We start from the raw sequence: 21,392 nt of genomic DNA, 5'->3' as shown, positions 1-21,392 counted from the left end.
AATTCAGAAGGGATACAACATTCATATTTTCTTGGTGTTAAGTATGACTAAAAAAACAGCAAAGAGAGAGATAAAATTAGGAATTTGGGCTTAGATACTTTTATAGACTTCAGGAAAATCTTAAGAATCAAAAATACTTAAGTTTGTGACCTTTTCAATATAACATTTAAAATAAAATTAGCAATAACATAATTAATTTTGCCTATCACTCAGTAGTAATTTTTCTAAAAGATCATACTGTCAGGTTAATCTATTTCACTAGACCTCCAAGCTTAGGTCCCATATAAAACTAAAGTATAGTAGAAATTAAAGAATATATGTTTTTAAAAAATGACAATAAAAGTATTTTTATAAGTATTCATGGTAAGTAAATATGTCATTATGAAAATATTAAACATTTTTGATCTTACTTGGTTATTAACTTTACATTTATATTCACTGTTATAATACTTGAGTGCCAGAGTCTTGTGGCCTATTATAACTAAATTTATTTTATTTTTTAAAAACTAAATTTTATTACTTTCCTCCTCAGTATATTAAAAAGGCACATTCTACTTAATGTATGTAACTTCATCTTAATGTGGTTGGTATTTTTCTTATAAAACTGGAATAAATAGTTTTTGCATGTAGAATTAAAAGTCCTCAATAAGTTTTAGAAATAAAGGCTGACAAATGTTTCTTATCTAAAGTAGCTGTTTTAGAAAATCATAATTGTTATAGAAGAGAAAGTGAAAGTAATACTACTTTAAATAAGTCAAAATAACATTTATGTCATTTGAAACATGATTTTAATGTCTCATTTACCTTTTTACTAAGAAATTTATTATTAGATCAGCAGCATTCTATTGGAATATTATAAAATGTACCTAGATTTCCTTTCCCTGACCTTTTTATTTAAAGTATTAATAGCCGTCATTTTTGTATATAATATGATTAAGCCTATAGAATATTTTCTCATTTTCTTGATTAGGTCCTTCTGTTGTTCGTTACCATCTTCCCAAAATGTTACTATTATGGCGAAATGTCTTTCCTCGTTCCTTAAAGGAGCTCGAAGCTGAAAAGGCACGAGGAGATTCTTTTACTTGGCAGGTAACATTGGAAGGACGTGCTGGAGCTTTATGTGGTAAGTACTGAAATTGGTTTGACTTTCAGAAATTATCATATTAGTAAAAATTCACTGAGTGAATGAAAAGAATACTTTTGAAAGTATCTTTAAATATATGATGGTATATTCACCACATATGTGGCAAGTTACATTAGAATTCATCTCTGTTTATATATGGGAAGAAACACAAATTTAGTGGTCTTTACTTACTCTTTGTTAAAAATCAGGAAGTTGATTTTTCTTCTCCCATATCTCAATAGGGAGAAGCTCAGAGGTTATACTACTGTGGTGACCAGAGTGGTCAGGAGGGAGGAACTAGCAGAGAATTTGAGAAAATGACCAAGCAAAGGAAAATTCCTGTGATAAAAGCAAACCAGGATAAAATTTTTAAAAAGAAGTCTAGTGTAGTGTTATAATAACTACAAATACAACCCCAGAAAGGCATATGAAATGGTTACAAGGACTCCAGGAATAGTAGGGAATCTGGTAAAAGAATTGAAGAGATAAGGGCTGGCATAGTCAAGTTAGAATAGAAGCTGGAAAACTTTAGCAAATCAGTGAACATCTGGAAGAAAGAGTGATGGAAATAGAGCTCAAAAATTCAGTGAAAAACTAAGAAATACTGGTGTAAAGGTAAAAGTCGGTAAAATTAGAAGGACCCAGATATACATATCAAAAAACTACTAGCCTATCCATGTTATATAGTGATAGAGAACTGACCTCAGAACCAGACTGCAAGTCCTACCTCTGACTTACAGTGGCTATGTACAACCTCTCAGTGACCCAGAAAACATTTTAAGACCAAAAGTTGCAGATCAGCTGTAGAGCTACAGTGATTGAGGGAATTTCCTCACTAGTAGATTACTATATTAATGAAATCATAGGTTTGGACAAAAGGAAAAGAGATTCTTTAAGAATCATTGGGCTCCCAGAAAAGCATAACAAAACAAAAAGCCTTAATACTATATTTAAAGTAATCATAAACGAAAATTTTGAAGGATTCAAACCAAAAGACAAGAGATGTGTTGATAAATCCACAAGTCTTTACTTCAGTGAATTTAGCTAAAGTACACTCAGAAATATGATTACTAAGATCTAGAACTGCCAAGTCAAAGGATCAATATTGTAAATGACTAAGAATATACAGGTTAAATCTGAAGGAATCCCAATCAGATTTATGAAGATTTTTTCCATATAGACCATGATGAAGTAAAGAAAGTATTAGCAGTCTATTGAAAGGAAAGAGTCTTATACCTAGGATAACAATTACATAGTTAAATTTTACTGTGAAGAGGAAGAGTGTATTTTTAACAGAATCACTAACTTCCACATATTTCTTTTGAAAAATCAGAGCTGGGCAGACTATCTGAAAGGCAAATACTTTGAACATAAACTTAAGAAAGGTAAAGAAGTTTGAAGAATTCAAAAAGTCCAGATTCTTATATCCAAAAAGGTAGAGATGAGATACACGCACACACACACACACACACACACGATAAAAAAAGATTGAGAAAGGGAGGAATTTTCTCAGGAAAAATGGAAGATTATTCAGATATAGAAGTAAGGAAAATGATGATCTCATGAATCTTATTCTTCTTTGGATCAGGCAAAGGAAGATTTAGAAAAAAAGAAATTAATCAAATGTGGAAATAAAGACTATTAGGATAGAAATGTAGTGAAGACAAGTCTATGACAAAGAGAAGCAGGAGAAGGTAAAATGAGAAAGAAAACTTCAAGCAGGACAAAATGATTTATTTTTTTAAAAGTGAAAAGGATGAAAGTTAAGATGAAGAGATTTGGGTATGGGATAGGATTATAAGGGGACCAATAAGAAATTTAAATTAAAAACACTTGACTTTGATTTCATTCCTCCCTTCTTTTAAAGAATGAAAAGACAGAGTAGAAATAAGTTAACGGGGAGTCAGAATAAAAAAGTTATAATAGTGAGCATGAGTGGTATAAACTATAAGGGGAGGAGATAGCAAAAAAGATAAAAAATTAAAATCCATCAATTTTTTTGTTCAGAATGTACACACTTCAAGAGTTAGTATGAAAAATTTAGAGTAGAATTTATCGTACTCTGCAGAATATAAAAAAAATTCAGAAGTGGCAATTGAATTCTCAGACAAATCAACACTAAAACTCGATATGGTTAAGAAAATGGCATATCTATATTTCTATCTATATTATATATATACATATATCAAGAAACTTCTTCCTATGTCAACATCATGTAGATATTTATCTTTTTAAAAATTTTCTGTTAATGTCTCAACAATATTAAAACACACACAAAAGAACTCTACAAATTTTATTTTTCTCACTTGACATTTTCTACTGGTAGGTCATTCTCTGAAAATGTGTTTTTTTCTTTCAAGATTTTTTAATGAAAAGGACCTATATATGTCCATAGTTTATTCACTTGTCAATATAATTTATTTACTTCCCAAGTTGTATTTTTTAAAATTCAATTTAGCAATGCGGAGTTTTGTTGCTCATTGTCCTGAGCTTCTAACTGAGGATGTTATTAGAAAACTGATGACGCCAATTGAATGTGCCATGACAATGATGTCACAGTAAGTAAACAAGTTTGATAAATAATGTACTTTCTGTATTATTCAACTCTCATTTTGGTTTGATACAGTGACCTCATAAAATATATTCAGGAAAAAACTACAAAACCTTATTTATTGGCTTAAACTGACATTATAATTTCTTTGGACAGCAATTAATATGAGTATCTCGAGAATAGGAACAATCTTTTATTTTCCTCTCTCCAGTACTCAGCACTGTGCCTTATATGTAATACAGTTGCTGCTTAATGTTTGCTGGAATTAAAATGAAATTAAAGATGATATTATCCTCATTTGTGTCATACTATATTTTTTCTTCCCTTTTCAGATAAACTCCTTGAAAAAGACTTATCTTTACCTAGAACTTCCACTTATTTTTTCTCATTCTGTTTTAAACCATTTATATTATGACATCTGAACTCATTATTCAACTAAGATTGCTCTCTACAAAGTCAACCATGATATTTTAATTGACAAATCCTTTTCTCAACAGTCATTGTGCTTGACCTCTCAGAAGCAGTATTTGTTAGCTATTTTCTCTTGAATATTCTTGCTTCTCTGTTTTTTTGATAGTACTTTCTCTTGGTTCTTCTTGAGGGCTCCTTCTCAGGTTCCTTTGCTAGATCTTCATTCTTTTCATGCCCACTGTGAGTACACTCTAAGACTCTATCTTGAACCCTCTTCTCTTTTCTTTGTACTTTATTATTTGATCATCTCCAGCAGTACCCATGGCTTCAATTAAAGTGTCTATACCAGAGATTCATTTTATCTTTGCAGCTCATTCTCTGTACCTCTGCATGGGTCTTTGTCCTTAGATTGGAAATTCAGCCCTTTTCTCTTCTAATACTGGAGTGGTCTGCCATTTCCTTCTCTAGCTCATTTTACAGTTGAGGAAACTGAGGCAAACAGGATTAAGTGACTTGCTCAAGGTCATATAGCTAATATACATCTGAAGCCAGATTTGAACTCAGGATGATGAGTTTTCCTAATTCTGGTCCTGGCACTCTATCTACTGTGCCACTTAGATGTATGTATGTAATGTTCAAGGAGTTATAGCACCTCTTGTATGAGGACTTACTAAGCCCTTTTCAGGACTGCTCATCGACCTTTGTTATCTACCTGGCACTTAACTCGTACCTGTGGCTCCGAGAAGTTGTAGCATATATTATAGCCACACTCTAAGCAGCAGTCTCAGCAGATAAGGATAATAGAAGGCTACAAATCCTTCAGTTAATTAGGGAGTGTCCAAGTATGTGAAGACTTCTGGCAGAATTGGTGGTGGAGAAAAATTTGTTCCAGTGGCCTCTAAGGTAACTGAAGTAGGTTCTATGGAGCATTTATAACTTGGTCAGACATTGAAGTCACCAAGGTCATATTGTTCTCTAGGTCAGAGTCAGTGATCTTGACTTTTTCCCTGCCACTGGACTTAAATGACTAGAAGAAACAGTGAGACTTTTGTGCAACTCTGCTTCACTTAAATCCAATTCATGCATGAATCAAAACATCACCCATGATTACATTGGTCTTCTGAAAAAATGGACAAGCCACAACTTGATCTCTTTGCCACAAGTCTTTCTCCACTCCATTTTGTCCTTTACATAGCTGCCCCCAAATTTTTCTAAAATGGAAGTCTAATGAAGTTATAACTATCTTTGCCCAGCTCAGTAAAATATAGTGTTTCCGTATTAACTCTAGGATAAAATACAAACCACTCTGTTCAAATTTTTTCACAACTTGGTTCCTTCTTTCTGATCTTCTTTGACATTACTCTAGCTACATGTCCTCTGCAGACTAGCTTGATATTCTTCAATAATAATAATGATTATCATTATTATTATACCAAGCATTTATATTTATATTTAAGATTTGCAAAATGCTTTAGAAATAATTCATTTTATCTTGCAGCTCATTCTCTGTACCTGTTCGTTGGCCTTTGTCCCTTGAATGCTTTGCCTTTCTTCAAGATTTAGCTCAAATATCACTTTTTGTAGAAGTTGTTTCTTCCCTGGTTTTCCCAAGCTCTTTATTTCTTCCCCTCTAAAGTTGCCTTGTATCCACCTTTTTTTTAACATTTTATTTTTTTCCAATTATATGTAATAGTAATGTGTACCTATCATTTTTTGCAAGGCTCTGAATTCTACAATTTCCTCCCCCACAGAAGGTTGTCTGACAGTCTCTACATTGTTTTCATGCCACACATTGATATAAATTGAATGTTATAAGAGTAAACATAAGAATAAACATAAACCCCTCCCCCTTCCATGACGATGGGAAACCTTAAGAACAGAGAGAGAGAGAGAGAGAAATGTACTTCAGTCTGTGTTCAGATTTCAATAGCTCTGTCTCTGGGGTGTGTTGTTTTCTTTATCATAAGTCCATTGGAGAAGTTGCTCCAATATTTTTCCCTCAGTTGCTTTTACTAGCTGTACCTCCACTCTATTTCTCCCCACTCTCATTTATTCTATTCTCTCTCTCTCCTTTCATCCTGGCCCTGTCCAAAAGTATGTTGCATCTGAGTACCCTCTCCCTCGATCTTCCCTCTCTTCTATCACCTATTCCCCCCTTCCTTCCCTCCATTCCCCCTCATCCCGTCCCTTTCCTCCCATCCTTCTCCAGGGCAAGACAGATTTTCTCACCCTGTTAAGTGTATCATTTTCTCCCTAAGCCATTTCCTATGAGAATGAAGGCTCACTCATTTCCCCTTGATTCCCCCCCCCCCCCGCCACTCCACTGAAAAAGCTTTTTCTTGACTCTTATGTGAAATCTCTCAGCTTCTTCTCCATCTTCTTTTCTTCCCTCCCAGTACTTTCCCCCATCGCCCATTGACTTCATCCCTTTACCACATCATACTATTATATTCTACTCCTTCCTATGTACTGTCTATATATGCTCCTTCTAACAGCTCTTATAAATGAGAAAGTTCATATGAGTTATCAATCTCTTCCCGTGCAGGAATACAAACAGTTCATCAAGTTCCTCATAGTTAGTCCCTCACTTCCACACCCTCTATTGTTCACCAGCCTCCTGTACTTGGAAATCAAACTTTTTGTTCAGCTCTGGTCTTCTGGATAGGAAAGTTTGAAAGTCCCCTGTTTCACTGAAAATCCATCTTTTCCCCTGAAATAGGATGTTCAGTTTTGCTGGGTAGTTGATTCTTGGTTGTAAACCAAGATCTTTTGCCTTCCGGAATGTCACATCCTGTGTAATCCTGACTATGGAGCTTTGGTAGTTGAATTGTCTGTTTCTGGCAGCTTTTAGAATTTTCTCTTTGATTTGGGAGTTTTGGAATTTGGCTATAATATTCCTGGAAGTTTTTCTTTTGGGATCACTTTCACCAATGAATTCTCTCAATTTCTATTTTACCCTCTGCTTCTAGGATCTCAGGGTAATTTTGCTATATCATTTCTTGAAAAATGAAGTCTAGGCTCTTCTCCTGGTCGTGGCTTTTCAGATAGTCCAATAATTTTTAAATTATTTCTTCTGGATCTGTTTTCAAGGTCGGTTGTTTTTCCAATGAGCTATTTCAAATTTTCTTCAAATTTTTGGCTTTTTTTGGAAGAGTTTTATTTCTTCCTGATTTCTTGCAAAGTCATCTGCTTCCTTTAGTTCCATTTTGCATTTGAAGGAGTTATTTTCTTCAGAGCTCTTTTTTATCTCCTTTTCCAGCTGGCCAATTCTGCTTTTTTAAGGCATTCTTCTCCTCATTTGACTTTTGTTTTGCTTTTTCCATTAGGGCTAAACTGGTTTTTAATATATTATTTTCTTCAGTTTTTTTTGTATATCTTTCACCAAGCTTTTTTTTTTTTTTTGGTTTTCATGATTTTTCTGCATGGCTCTCTCCCAATTTTTCCTCCACCTCCCTTAATTGCTTTTCAAAGTCTTTTTGAGCTCATCCATAATTTGAACCTATTTTCTATTTCTCTTGGAGGTTTTGGATATGGAAGCTTCGATTTTGTCATCATCTGAGTATGTGTTTTGAGCTTCCATGGGACTAAAGTAATTCTCTATGGTCAGATTCTTCTTTTTCTGTTGTTTACTCATTTCCTCAGCCTAAGACTAATTTACAGTACTTCCAAGGCTTTGGTTTTTTTTTGGGGGGGGGGCGACACCCCACTGGGACCTTTCTTCCTCCTAGGTCTTAGGCTCTCTAGCCTGTGCTTTGATATGTAGATGACCACAGCACTGCCCTCTGCCCTGGGGCTATAAAGAGAGATCTAGCTTGGTTATTTAGTATGGAAGCCCAACTGTAATATGTAAGTGTAGGCAAACAGCAGAGTTCTACCCCAGGGAGAGCAGAGAAATCTCTGCAGATTTCCCTTAAGGTCTCTGGAGGTGCAGACTGCTTTCTCCCGATTCTCCCTGCAGATTCTGTGGCAATGCTCCTCACTCCACACTCACCCAAGTGCAGCAGAGTTCTCTCACTGCCCCTTCAAGCTGTTGCTGGTGATTTCTGGGCTGCGCTGGGCTGGGCTGGGTTGTACTGCAGCCATGGCTTTTTTCCCAGCCCAGGTCAAGGTGAAACACACCTTTCCCACGGAAGTTCTAAGTTGTCTTGGACTGGGAAAATGTATCACTCGGCTTTCTGTGGGTTCTGCCCCGCTAAATTTTGGCTAGAGCCATCCTTTGTTTTTGCGGGGTTGGAGTTCTCTGGGAAATGCTGCCTTCATGCCTCCATCTTGGCTCTGTCCCCCTCAATGAACCACCTTGTATATATATCTTTGTCTTTCTGACTGCCTACAAATTGCCACCCCATTAGGATGTAAGTTCCTTGAAGCAGGGATTTTTCTACTTTTTCTTTCTATATTCAGCATTTAGCACAATGATTGGCCCCTAGAAAAATATTTAAAAATTTTTGATTGGTTGATTGATATAAGTAATACAGGAAAAAAAAGAAAGAATAATTATATAGTTATCCATTGAATTTTATTTTTCTTATTTAATATAATGCAATTGGCATAAGTGACTTGCCCAGGGTGATACAGCTGGTAAGAGTCAAGTATCTGAATCTGGATTTGAACTGAGGTCCTCCTGACTCCAGGACTGTTTTCTGTTCATTGAGTCGTCCCATATTCATTGGATTTTAGCTACTTATTATTTCAGGTATCCATTCATAAATGAATGAAATCATTGTAATTCCTCTTTTGTTACTTTAGCATTCAATCTGTAATTAAGGCCCATGGAGCTCATCTGAAGGCTAGTGCTGCAATGGTCCGTTTAAGACTTTATGATATTTTGGCATTGTTGCCCCCCAAAACTTATGAAGGTAATTAGAATTTAAAATATTATAATAATCTAATAAGAATTCTCAATTTTCTTTATGTATTCTGTATTTCAAACATTTATAATGTGGGTTTTCTCAGTATTTATGGGAAGAAATAATGTACTTGACAAATAAAAAATGTTATAAAAACTTTATAAACTTCAGCAGAATGACAAGAATCTTTGAATGTTTTTGTTTTGTAAATTGTCACTTTTAAGTATGATTAGAACTGTTTTTGGATGTTTAAAAGAGTTCTGATCAAAATATATTCCAAATAATCAACCATTATTTTAGGTAATAAAAAACTGGTATTTTCCCATTTTAGTAAGAATTGTTTTTAAAAATTGAATATTGCTTTTAGCATTGTAAAGGAAGGAAAATTTGCTTATTTCATGCCAATTGTCCAAAGTAAGTTAACTCTAGAATCACTTTATCACTAGAATACTTCTAAGTTTACTTTTAAATAATACTAAAAGTATTTTTTGCTTTCTGATATTTCTGTGTTTTAGGATCTTTTAATGCACTTCTTAGGGAGTTGGTGGCAGAATTTACTTTGACAGATAACTCTGCCAATACAACTACCTCCCTTCTCAGATCCCTCTGCCATTATGATGACAGTGTTCTTCTTGGTTCCTGGCTTCAAGAAACTGATCATAAATCAATTGAAGATCAGGTAGTAAATCATTAAAAAAAAATCCTCATCCTTTTAGAAAAGAGATGTTATTCAGCAGTGGCCTTATATAATTTTACATTGCTTACTTAAAAAGAAAACAGATTTAAGGTTAACGACAACTAGTATAGTCTTGACATCTAAAGTTAGCATCCTGTTAATTGATGGTTTAGCTGTTATAATATGGATAAGTATCTCTAGACCTAGAATTTGAAAAAATTGTTTCAATTTTTTACTTTGCTTTAAATTTAGGCTTTGCCAGCTGCAGCAAAATAATTCCCATCCTGTGCCAGGGGTAGGGGTGGAAACATGGTGTAGAAAATAGGGTTTTGAGGTGGGCCTTGCTTTGAGAGATAAAGCAAATTTTAAGATTTGGGTAAATTTTCAATTTTTAATTGTTGGTAGTAATATAAAAGTTGCTTCCTATCTTCATATTGCTTTGGACAGCATTTTGATTTTGTATTGAGTTAGAATTTTTAAAAAAGCAATTGCAGAATCTTGAAAATGAATCATAATCTTTTAAAAATCTCTTATTTTTTGTTTTTAATACCTTTTACTAATTTCACATCTTTCATATTTCAAAAAACATGTTTTGCAAAGTTTTTTTTTATATTATTTTGCAGCTCCAACCAAATAGTGCATCTGGGAGTGGTGCTTTAGAGCATGACCCATCCTCCATCTATTTACGAATACCTGCTGGTGAAGCTGTTCCTGGTCCTCTTCCCCTTGGAGTCTCAGTCATTGATGCTTCTGTTGCTCTCTTTGGTGTAGTGTTTCCTCATGTTTCTTATAAACACCGGTTGGTATAAATGAGAATGACATCAGGCTTTGTAATTATTCCAAATAATTACTAGTGTGAAATTCAGATTATTCTAAAGACTTGTTAAAATCTTATTCTTATAAAAAAAGATTCAATTATATTCTTATAAAAAAAGATTCAAATCTATTAGATTGAAAAGAAAATTGTATTTAAAAAAATCTTTATCAGGAGATTCTTTTGACTACCATTTTGAGAGCTGTTAATTTAGGTGATTACCCTGAAAATTTGCTGAATTATATTCTGCAATGGAAAAGTTAATGAGTGAAGAAATGCTTCTAGGGAAAGTGATAGTAACTCATTTTTGGCATTATTATAATCAAATTCGATTACTAGAATTTTAAAACTCCTGTGAGATTAATCCTTGTTAATTGCTTGAGTTATTTTCTTGCTTATGGCTATGAATTATTTGATTAGAATGTGATAATAATGAGGGGAAAGTAAAATTATGAGTTCCATCTTAGTATGTATGAGATAGTTAGTGTTTCTTATTCTTAAAGAATGTAAGAACTGTGCCAGATTTTCCAGGGTTGTTTTTACCCAGAGTTAGTGTTTGAATTGGTAGCTGTTAAAATAATAGATGTCAACTGTCTTCCTTTTAGTCAAACTTGAAACTGTCTCATTGCTCTTTTAAAGGAAACAATGTAAAAGAATTTTCCTTGTTCTTAAGCTGTTATCTTTATTTCTTCACCTTGAAAGAAACATAAGCCTTCTCTCTCTTTCCGGATATCCTCATCTTCCTTCCCCAGAGTTCATTCAGCAACCAAAATTGTGCTTCTTGGCCTGAGCCAAAAGTAAATTGAACTCCGAGGAAAGGAAATGAAGAGACACTATATAGGAGCAAAGTATTTTTTTTCTGAAGTGAAACATCTTCAAAACATATTGTAGATATTTTTTAAAGTTATTGTTCTTTTATAACAGTAGCAGTTGAGGTTTGTATTTTGACTGCTGTATTGCTTAAATTATTAGGAATAAGGATATTAGATAAAGCTAAGTCAGATCTGATAACAATTTGAAAGGAAGAAAAAAGGCACTCTAGGATATGATTTGCTTAAAATTAGTTCATACTTTATTATATTAGCATTGTTTTATATAAAATGAATTTTTTAAGATTTTCATTCTGATATTACAGATTACAAATGCTGGATCATTTTGCTGAGTGTGTTAAACAGGCTAAAGGTGTTCGTCAGCAGGCTGTACAACTTAATATTTTCACAGCTGTTCTCAGTGCATTAAAGGTATTTTTCCCCACCAAAAGTTTTAAGTACTAATTTATAATTATTAATCTGAATGATAAGATGATACTTTTGAATAATTCAGTCATGATCTTTAACAAACTAATCATGTAATTAACAAACTACATTAAAGCAGATTAAAAGCACTTGAATATTTTATATTGGATGATATATTATAATTTACTTTTAATTCTAAGAAAATGGAATAACAAAGAACAATTTCTGCTGCTGAGTAAGCAAACAAAAAAGAAACTAGATATAATTTGCCTTTATTAGGCTTATAGGATCATAAATTGTAAGTTTCAAGTGACCTTAGATACCATTGAATTCAACACTTTTATTTTACAGAAAAGGAAAGTGAGACTCAGAGAGACTTGATTTGACTAGGGTCATACCAACAGTTAGGTGGTGTGGTGAATAGAATACCAGGCCCAGTGTCAGGAAAACTCTTCTTCCTGAGTTCATATATAGCCTCAGACACTTACTAGGTGTGTGACCCTGGGCAAATCACTTAACCCTGTTTGCCTCAGTTTCCTCATCCGCAAAAAAAGAGCAAACCACTCCAGTATCTTTGCCAAGAATACCTGAAATGGGATCATAGAGAGCCAGATAGAACTGAAAAAATGACTAAACAGAGGGTCACATACTGATAGGTGTTTAAGGCATATTTTTAACCCTGATCTTTCTACAAGTCCAGTGCTTTATCCACTTTGTCACTCTGCCTCTCAGCTACTACTACTGCTGAATTTTTATTATGTCCCATTTTGGGGGGGGGTGTAAATAATTATTTTGTCCATTTTTCTTACTATGAAACTTGAACACTTAAAACAAATTATTCTTGGTATCCCTAATTTATGATTTTATATTTGCTTTTGTTTTAGCATGGTAAGTTTATATTTTTTATTTGTTACTTTTAAAGGAGACTACTTAGTTTTGATGAGGTTTGATGTAGTACTAGAAATGGTAACATCTTAAATTTAATTCATGGTTTCATTTGCCATCTTTAAACAAAATGGAAACTGATTTATGTATTGAAACACACCTGTTGGGGGCAGCTAGGTGGTGTAGTAGAGTCAGAAGGACCTGAGATCAAATACGACCTCAGACATATAATTGTCCAGCTAGATCTTAATTGACATCAATCAAAAAAAATACATTAATAGCTGTTAAAGAATGAGCAAGTTCTATAGTTTACAGAATTATATATAGATATAGATAGCTAGATATGTCATGATTCAAATCTAAACACTTGTTAGAGGGTTCAGCTAATAGTAAAAAATTTTAGAAGATAAATTAATTATAATACTGATATAATAATATATACTAATATATAATATATAATTAATTGTAACCTGTAGTGATTCTTATTTTTTGTGATTGTTAGTATCTGTGCTCTAGATAGTGTTGTTACATAGACACTGAATTTATATTTTACATAAGGAGAAGCCAGAGTCAGAGTTCCTGAGGAACAGATAACTAATTGCAAGAAAGTTAAAAAAAAATTTTTACAACAATTTTCCACTAAAATGATATTTATCTCCTGTTCTTTACTTAAAAATTTTCTACACTTAAGTGACATTATTATCCTTTGTTTTTGGTAATTTTCCCATATTTTAATGGAAATTTTCTTGTTTAGGTTATTTTCTTTGTTAATTAATAGGACAATAGAATCATTTAGTTATCCAGTATATTTTGTTTGCCAGAGTTGTTTTATATACAAGTTAGTCAAGCATTTATTAAGCACTTCCTGTGTGCCAAGCAAGTACTTATAAGAGGATTTAATAAGGATACACTAGAATAAGCAATAGATAAGTTACTTGATTTAGGATCAGGGCTAGAAATGCAAAGAAAGGTAAAAGACAGTTCCTGCCCTTGAGGAGATCACAATCTAAGGGAAGACAGTAAGCAAACAGCCGTATATAAACAAGCTCAATACAGGATCAATAGAAAATAATCAATAAAGGGAAGGGCTCTGGAATTCAGAGAAATTGGGATTTTCTGTGCAGTAACCCTAAATTTCTGGTTCATTCAGGTTTGCTTCCTTGAGAATTCACATAGGGTATTACTTGAATATATATATATATAATTTCAAGTTGATACTTAGAAATTTGTTTTGAAATAATGTGGTTGAAGAAAATCCATTTAATGAAGTAATCTGTATACATGTGGATATTGCTATGTTATTTTTAAAATTATATTTTGGATTTTTTAAAAATTCACATAGGGTTTAGCTGAAAACAAAAGCACTTTAGGACCTGAGGAAGTTCGTAAATCTGCTCTGACATTGGTTATGGGTGCTCTTGATAATCCAAATCCCATTTTAAGATGTGCAGCTGGAGAAGCCCTTGGAAGAATGGCTCAAGTGGTTGGAGAAGCAACTTTCATTGCTAGAATGGCTCAATATAGCTTTGACAAGTAAGTTTTTTTTAACCAAGAAGTATGTTTCTCACATAGGCAAAAATTAATCCAAAGAATCAAAATTTAAGAAATTGGCCATAGTTTCTCTATAATCTGAAGATAAATCTTAATATTTTTGTCTTTCCACAATTAAATGATTAAGCTTCAGAGATAGAGAGCTACTATACCTTGGGTAGACAGGAAAATTCCCTGATCCAGTTTAATAGTACTTGCTGAATTGTTTGTAGAGTTGATCCAACCTTTCTGGAGAGCATTTTGGAATTATGCTCAAAGGGTATATACCCTTTGATCCAGCAAAACCACTACTGGGTTTGTATTCTGAAGAGATTATGGAAAAGGGTAAACATTTCACATGTTTTTTATAGCAGTTCTTTTTGTAGGGGAAAAGAATTCGAAATTGAGGGAATGCCCATCAATTGGGGAATGACTGAACAAATTGTGGTATATGAATGTGATGGAACACTATTATTCTATAAGAGATAATAAGTGGATATACTTTAGAGAAGTAAGGGAACACTTGCATGAACTGATGCTGAGTGAAGTGAACAGAACCAGAATAACATTATATGTGTTAACCACAACATGGGGTGATTATCAGCCATGATGGACTTGTTCATTTCAGCAATCCAATAATCAAAGACAATTTTAAGGGACTTGTAATGGAAAATACCTGTATCCAGAGGAGGAATTGTAGAGTTTAAATGAAGACCAAAGTTTTATATCTTCAATTTTTAAAAGTTGATTTATGGATTATATAATTTTGTTATTGCTAATATATTCTTTCTTCCTTTGGATCTGATTCTTCTTTCAAATCATGTTCAATTTCGATCTGTGGTTATCATGGTGACAAATGTAGAACCTATTTCAGATTGTAAAACACAAAACTTTGCAAAAATGATTGATAAAAACTATTATTTGTGTAGTTAGAAAAACAGATAAAATTTTTATATAATTTTTGTAAAAAATAGCATATGCTGGTTAGGAGAAAGTAAAGGAGTTTGTCTGTAAGGTGAAATTAGTTACATTTAAATATTTGCAATCATTGCAGGGAATAGATAATCTGGGAATTAACTTAAAAATGATAAAACACAATGTGAAAACCTTATTTACAAGGAAATAGGAAACTGTCTGGTTTACTCATCTGAGGAGCATATCCAGCAAGTAGTTAAACAAGGATAAGTAAGTGTATTAATTGTTGTCAGACAGGATTTCTCAGATACCAACCAAGCAAGTACTTATGTAGAAGGTTTAATAAGAATACATAAGGATAAGCACAAGTTGAATTATTTGAATTAGGATTATTAGTTGCATAGTTGTACAACTTTAATATTTTAGAGAAGAGGAAGGAGAGAATGTGTTAGAGTGAAAAGAACATCATACTTGGAAGCCTCAGTTTTCCCCTTTTTAAAATGGGAATCATAGCTGTAAATAAAGGTTTCACAGAATTATTGTGTGGACAAAGTGATATATTATGTAAAATACTTTGCAAACTTTTAAGTACTGCAAAAACCAAAAACCAAAAACCAAAAACAACCCAGCTATTGTTGGATACAGCAGAATGTCCTTAAAAGTCATGTTGCATATTGAAGAGGGCATTGGACTCAGGAGGAGTTGAGATCCCTTTCCAATTCTGACTTTAACACTAAATATCTGTGTGATCCTAGATCTAGACCTGAACACAAAATGTCATTAATAGTAATTGCACTGCCTATTTCCCAGGGTGGTTGTGAAACAAAGTCTTTGTAAACATTTTAGCACTATATATGTGTTGTTATTAGGAAGCAAATAAGATTAGTTGTGGTGAGAACTTCTGGTAATTTTCTGTTATCCTTTATTTTTAGGAGTATAACAGGACAATAGTAAAATACAGTATCATTTTTACCAATGACCAGAATATAATTAACTCAGAAACAAAAATAGAGTAACTATTCAGTTATTTGGTTTTATGAGTTGATCTGGTTAAACATATTTTCTAGATATCTGGTACTTTCATTTAGCTTAATAAAAATGGAAATCTTTTTAATATTCTACATCTTTTGAAATCTTTTATACCTTACATTTCCATGCTTATAATATGTGGAATTAATTTAATGTTTTCTTTGTGACTCATTGATACCATTATGAACATCAACTCTTTTAAGTGTGGGATATAGTGCTGAAAGTATACTTAATCACTACTTTGATCTATTTTTTGCTGCATATACATGACTGTTGTCAGTTTACTTGTTCATCATTTCCCATAAAGATGAGAGTGATGTACAATTCTTTGGGGCAGTTAAGTGGCACAGTGATAGAGCACTGCCTCAGTCACCATCTAGCTTGTGGGGACCTGGGCAAGACATTTAGCCTTGCTTGACCTAGTTCCTCAGCTGTAAAATGAGCTGGAGAAGGGAATAGCAAACCACTCCATATCTTTGCCAAGAGAATCCCAAATAGGCTCATGAAGAGTTGGACGCAACTGAAACAACTAAATTAACAACAAATACTATATTTGAGACTTTGCGTCAGGGGCTGCTGTTACACAAAGAAAAAAAATAATCCTTACCTTCACAGATTTTATAATCTATTAGATTGGTAAAGGAAAGGCTATATTATATCTACAAATAAGTATAGTAAAAAAAGGAATAATTAGTACTCATACTAACAATCATAATGTATTGAGTACCCAGTAAAGTTTAATTTGTTTGTTCCTTAAAACCACTCTCTTTTTTTTTTAAAGTTTGCAAGGCAATGGGGTTAAGTGACTTGCCCAAGGCCACACAGCTAGGTAATTATTAAGTGTCTGAGGCTGGATTTGAACTCAGATACTTCTGACTCCAGGGCCAGTGCTCTATTCACTGCGCCACCTAGCCCCCTCCCCTTAAAACCACTCTTAAAGTAAACTAAAGTAAACTATGCCCAAGGAGCTATAACTGCCTATTCTTTGAATTGGTAGTACCACTACTAGGTCTGTATTCCAGAGAGCTTATAAAAATAGGAAAAGAACCCACATGTACAAAAATATAATAACTTTTTGTAGTGGTAAAGAATTGGAAATTGAAGGGATGCCCATCAATTGGTGAATGGCTGAGCAAATTGTAGGATATGAATGTGATAGAATATAATTCTGTAAGAAATGACAAGCAGGTAAATTTCATGAACTGATGCTGAATGAAGTGAGCCAGATCTGGAGAACACGTTAACAGCAGCATTGTATGATGAGCAACTATGCTGAACTTAGTTCCTCTCAGCAGTTCAATGAGCAAAGACAATCTAAAAGATGTGATGGAAAATGCCAGTTGCATTCAAAGAAAAATCTTTGGAGGCTGAATCCATAATACAGTATACTATTTTCACTTTTTAAAATGTGTTTTATTTTTTTCTTTCTCATGGTTTTTTCCATTTTGTTCTGATTCATGTTTCACAATGTGGCCAATAAGGAAATATGTTAAATAACATCATGTATAGCCTATATCAGCTTACTTGCTATCATGGCAGGGGTGGGGCTGGGAAGGAAGGGAAACAGAAAGAACTCAAAATCTTACAAAAAATGAATGTTGAAAACTATTTTCATGTAATTGGAAAAAAAATTAAGAAATTTTTAAAAAAAATAAGGATTCCAAGAAGCAGAAATGAGGAGGAAGTATATTCTAAACATAAATAGCACATACAAATGCACAGAGGTAGGAGATGGAATATTGAGTATTTCATTTCAACTTTAACATCTACTATATAGAATGTAGGCTTTATGTATAATTATGCTGGAAGATATGCATTTTTTTGTTTGTTTTTACTAGGCAATGAGGTTACGTGACTTGCCTAAAGTCACACAGCTAGGGAATTATTAAGTGTCTGAAGCTGGATTTGAATTCAGGTCCTCCTTACTCCAGGGCCAGTGCTCTATCCATTACGCCACCTAGCTGCCCGATATGCATGTTTTTTAATAGTCTCATTCAAAAGATGTCTAAAGTCTTTAGTTCTATTTTAGTCAAAAAAATTTTCAATTCTACATTTTTTTGCTTATATTTTTGTTATGACTCCTATTATTATTGTGTTACTATTTATGTCTACTTGTCAGTACAATGTAGAACTTTTCCAAAAATTGACCTTATATTAGGACAAAGATCTAATGCAAATAAATATAAAAAGACATTTTGTGGAAACCGATGGAGCACATGGATTCTCTTTTGAGTTCTACTGACTGATATTGCATCATTTCCTTATTTGGTCATTTTTTTTTTTTGATAAACTTTGCATGACTGCTCTAAAATTTTTTATAGATTTTAACTATATAAGTAATCATCTTAAATATGATATTTTTTCAGATTAAAATCTGCTCGCGATGTTGTTTCCCGAACTGGTCATTCATTGGCTCTTGGCTGTCTGCATCGATATGTTGGGGGGATTGGATCAGGACAACACCTCAAGACCAGTGTTAGTATTCTATTAGCACTGGCACAAGATGGAACTTCTTCTGAAGTCCAGGTATTGTATAATTTTAAAACTGTTTTTAAAAAAGATACTTCTTATTGCCAAATTAGAACCTCTTCAATATATTGCAACAAAAATGCAGATTTCCTCCCTCATTATACCTATCTTGATTCCAGAAATAAAAAAAGGAGAATAAGATAAGAATACCCCAAATTTGGAAGACTTAAAAAATTTGTTAAATGAATATTGGGATTCCTTTTGTCTTTTGTTTCTCCCTTCTCTGCCACTAACCAGCAGTGTGACCTTGATAAGTTACGTTATTTACTTTGGCCTAATTCCTTCATCTGTAAAGTAATATTTTGATTAGTCAATCTCTGAAGTCCTTTATTACTTTGAAATTATGTGACTTCACTTTTGGCTTTGATTCATAAGCCTGTGTTCTTGCTATTATTAAAATTTCAAAGAACAGTTTAGTGCTAATAAAATCTTGCTAATTAAAAATTCAATTTATTTTCAATTCTAAATTCTCTCTGCTTTGCCACTCATTGATAAAAGAAGAAAAACCAACCCCTTCCTTACAAGTCTATATACTCTTTTTTTTCATTTATTTAAGGCAATGGAGTTAAGTGATTTGTCCACAGTCACACAGTTAGGCAATTATTAAGTGTCTCACACTGAATTTGAACTCAGGTCCTCCTGACTCCAGGGCGGGTGCTGTATCCACTGTGCCACCTAAGTGCTCCTACAAATCTATTATACTCTTACAAAAATTTCTTCTTTGGCTCTGTCAAAAAAAAATTAAAAAAAGAAAATATGTTTCATTCTGCAGTCTGAGTGCATCAGCTTTATCTGGAGATGGATAGTGCATGCCATCAATACGTTCATTTCATTTCAATTCTTCTAAGGTCTATTCTAAAAACCATCTCTCATCATTTTTACAGCATAAAAGTATTTCATCACATTTGTATATTATAAATTGTTCAGCTCTTCCCTAATTAATGGTATTCCTTCAGTTTCTAGTTATTTACTCCCACAAGAGAACAATAAATAAATAAATGAATGAATGAATGAATGAATGAATGAGTGAATGAATGAATGAATGAATAAAAGAGCCAAATAAAAGAGATATTTTCTACATATTGGTCCTTTTTCTCTTTTTGAAATTAGATACAAATATGCTTTCCAGTATGTCTGGACCAGTTCCCATCTCTGCTAACTACACATTAAAGTATTTGTTTTCTCATAGACCTTCCAGCATTTGTCATTTTCCTTTTTTTTTTTTTTTTTCAACTTTGTGAATATGCTGGATGTGTTATGCTTACCCCAGCCTTGTTTTAGTTTCCATTTCTCCAATTAGTTGTGATTTAGAGCATTTTTTGCATGTGATTATTGATAGTCTGAATTTCTTTCTGAAAATGCTAATTTATATCTATTGACCATTTATTGTTTGGAAAATGGTTTTATTTTTATAAATTTGACTCAATACCCTTCATATTTTAGATATGGCTGCTTTGTCAAAAAGCTTGCTGTAAAATATTTTTTTTTAGCATTTTCCTGCTTTTCTTCTAAATTTAGCTGCATTGGTTTTGTTTGTACAAAAAGTTTTCAATAATTTTTAAACAAAATTATTTACATCCTATGATTTGTGAATTCCTCCCTTATTCATAAATTTAACAGGTAATTTCTTCTATGGTCCACTGATTTGCTTTATGTCACCCATTATGTCTAAATTGTGTGCCCTATCTTATATAGTGTAAATTTATACCTAGTTTCTCTTGGATTACTTTCCAAACTTCCCATCAATTTTTGTTGAATAAAGATTTCTTGTCCACTTAACTAGAATCTGTAGGTTTATCAAATACTAGGTTACTCCTTTCCTTCCATATATTGTCTAATCTAATCTATTCTGTAGATAAATTTCTCTTTACTATACAGCATGTAATTGTATTTGATAATTTGAGCTTTGTGATATAGTTTTAGATCTGGTACTGCTAGACTCCTTTCTTTCCTTTTTTTAAAAATATATTCCCTTGATATTCTTTACCTTCTATTTCTTCATTTGAATTTTTTTAACTTAATCCTTTGGTAGTTGAATTGGTGTGGCACTGTATAGGTAATTAATTTAGATTGCCTTATTATTTTTACTATATTGACTTGGCCTGTTCATGAGCAATGACTATGTCTCCGTTTATTTAGGTCTTTTTTTCTTAATTTTTTTTTTTTTTTTTTTAGGTTTTTGCAAGGCAAACAGGGTTAAGTGGCTTGCCCAAGGCCACACAGCTAGGTAATTATTAAGTGTCTGAGACTGGATTTAAGCTCAGGTACTCCTGACTCCAGGTCTGGTGCTTTATCCACTACACCACCTAGCCGCCCCCTCCTTTTTTTTTTTTTTTAAAGAGTATTTTGTAATTGAGTTTATATAGTTTGAGTTTCTTGACTGGTAGACTCTTAAGTACTTTATACTTTCTATATTTATTTTAAATGTAATTTCCTTTTTTATCTTTTATTTGTGGATTTTGTTGGTAATATATAGAATTACTGATGATTTGTATGAGTTTATTTTATACATTACAACTGTTGAAGTTGTTAATTGTTTTGATAAGTTTTTAGTTGATTTTCAAAAGTTCTCTAACATTACATCACATGTAAAAAGTGATAGTTTTACTTCCTATTTGTCTTTGTTATTTTAATTTCTTTTTCTTATTATAGCTAATATTTCTAATTTTGTGAAATGATGGTAATAATTGACATTGATCATGGAAAGACTTTTAGTTTATCCCCATTATAGATAATCCTTTTTTCTTGGTTTTAAATAGATAATGCTTATCATTTTAAGGAAAACTCCATTTCTGTATTTTCTAGTGTTTGACTTTTTTTTTTGCAAGGCAATTGGGGTTAAGTGAC

General features: G+C 32.8%; 1 protein-coding gene across 4 annotated transcripts in view; it reads left to right on the top strand.

Moving 5' to 3' along the window:
* The window catches only part of HEATR5B (HEAT repeat containing 5B), a 136,307-nt gene that overhangs the window by 31,194 nt on the left and 83,721 nt on the right, over nucleotides 1–21,392 (top strand). For all 4 annotated transcript variants that reach the window (XM_074209704.1, XM_074209702.1, XM_074209701.1 and 1 more), the window contains 8 exons: nucleotides 971–1,123; nucleotides 3,582–3,681; nucleotides 8,832–8,941; nucleotides 9,448–9,611; nucleotides 10,232–10,407; nucleotides 11,558–11,663; nucleotides 13,885–14,075; nucleotides 18,383–18,542. In XM_074209704.1, the coding sequence (XP_074065805.1) occupies nucleotides 971–1,123; nucleotides 3,582–3,681; nucleotides 8,832–8,941; nucleotides 9,448–9,611; nucleotides 10,232–10,407; nucleotides 11,558–11,663; nucleotides 13,885–14,075; nucleotides 18,383–18,542 (1,160 nt within the window). The remainder of the gene's footprint in view (nucleotides 1–970; nucleotides 1,124–3,581; nucleotides 3,682–8,831; nucleotides 8,942–9,447; nucleotides 9,612–10,231; nucleotides 10,408–11,557; nucleotides 11,664–13,884; nucleotides 14,076–18,382; nucleotides 18,543–21,392) is intronic.

This window comes from Macrotis lagotis, chromosome 1 (assembly GCF_037893015.1).
Source record: "Macrotis lagotis isolate mMagLag1 chromosome 1, bilby.v1.9.chrom.fasta, whole genome shotgun sequence".
NCBI lineage: Eukaryota > Metazoa > Chordata > Mammalia > Peramelemorphia > Peramelidae > Macrotis > Macrotis lagotis.
The sequence above is the reverse complement of the archived record's forward strand: the minus strand, read 5'-3'. Positions and strand labels throughout refer to the sequence as shown.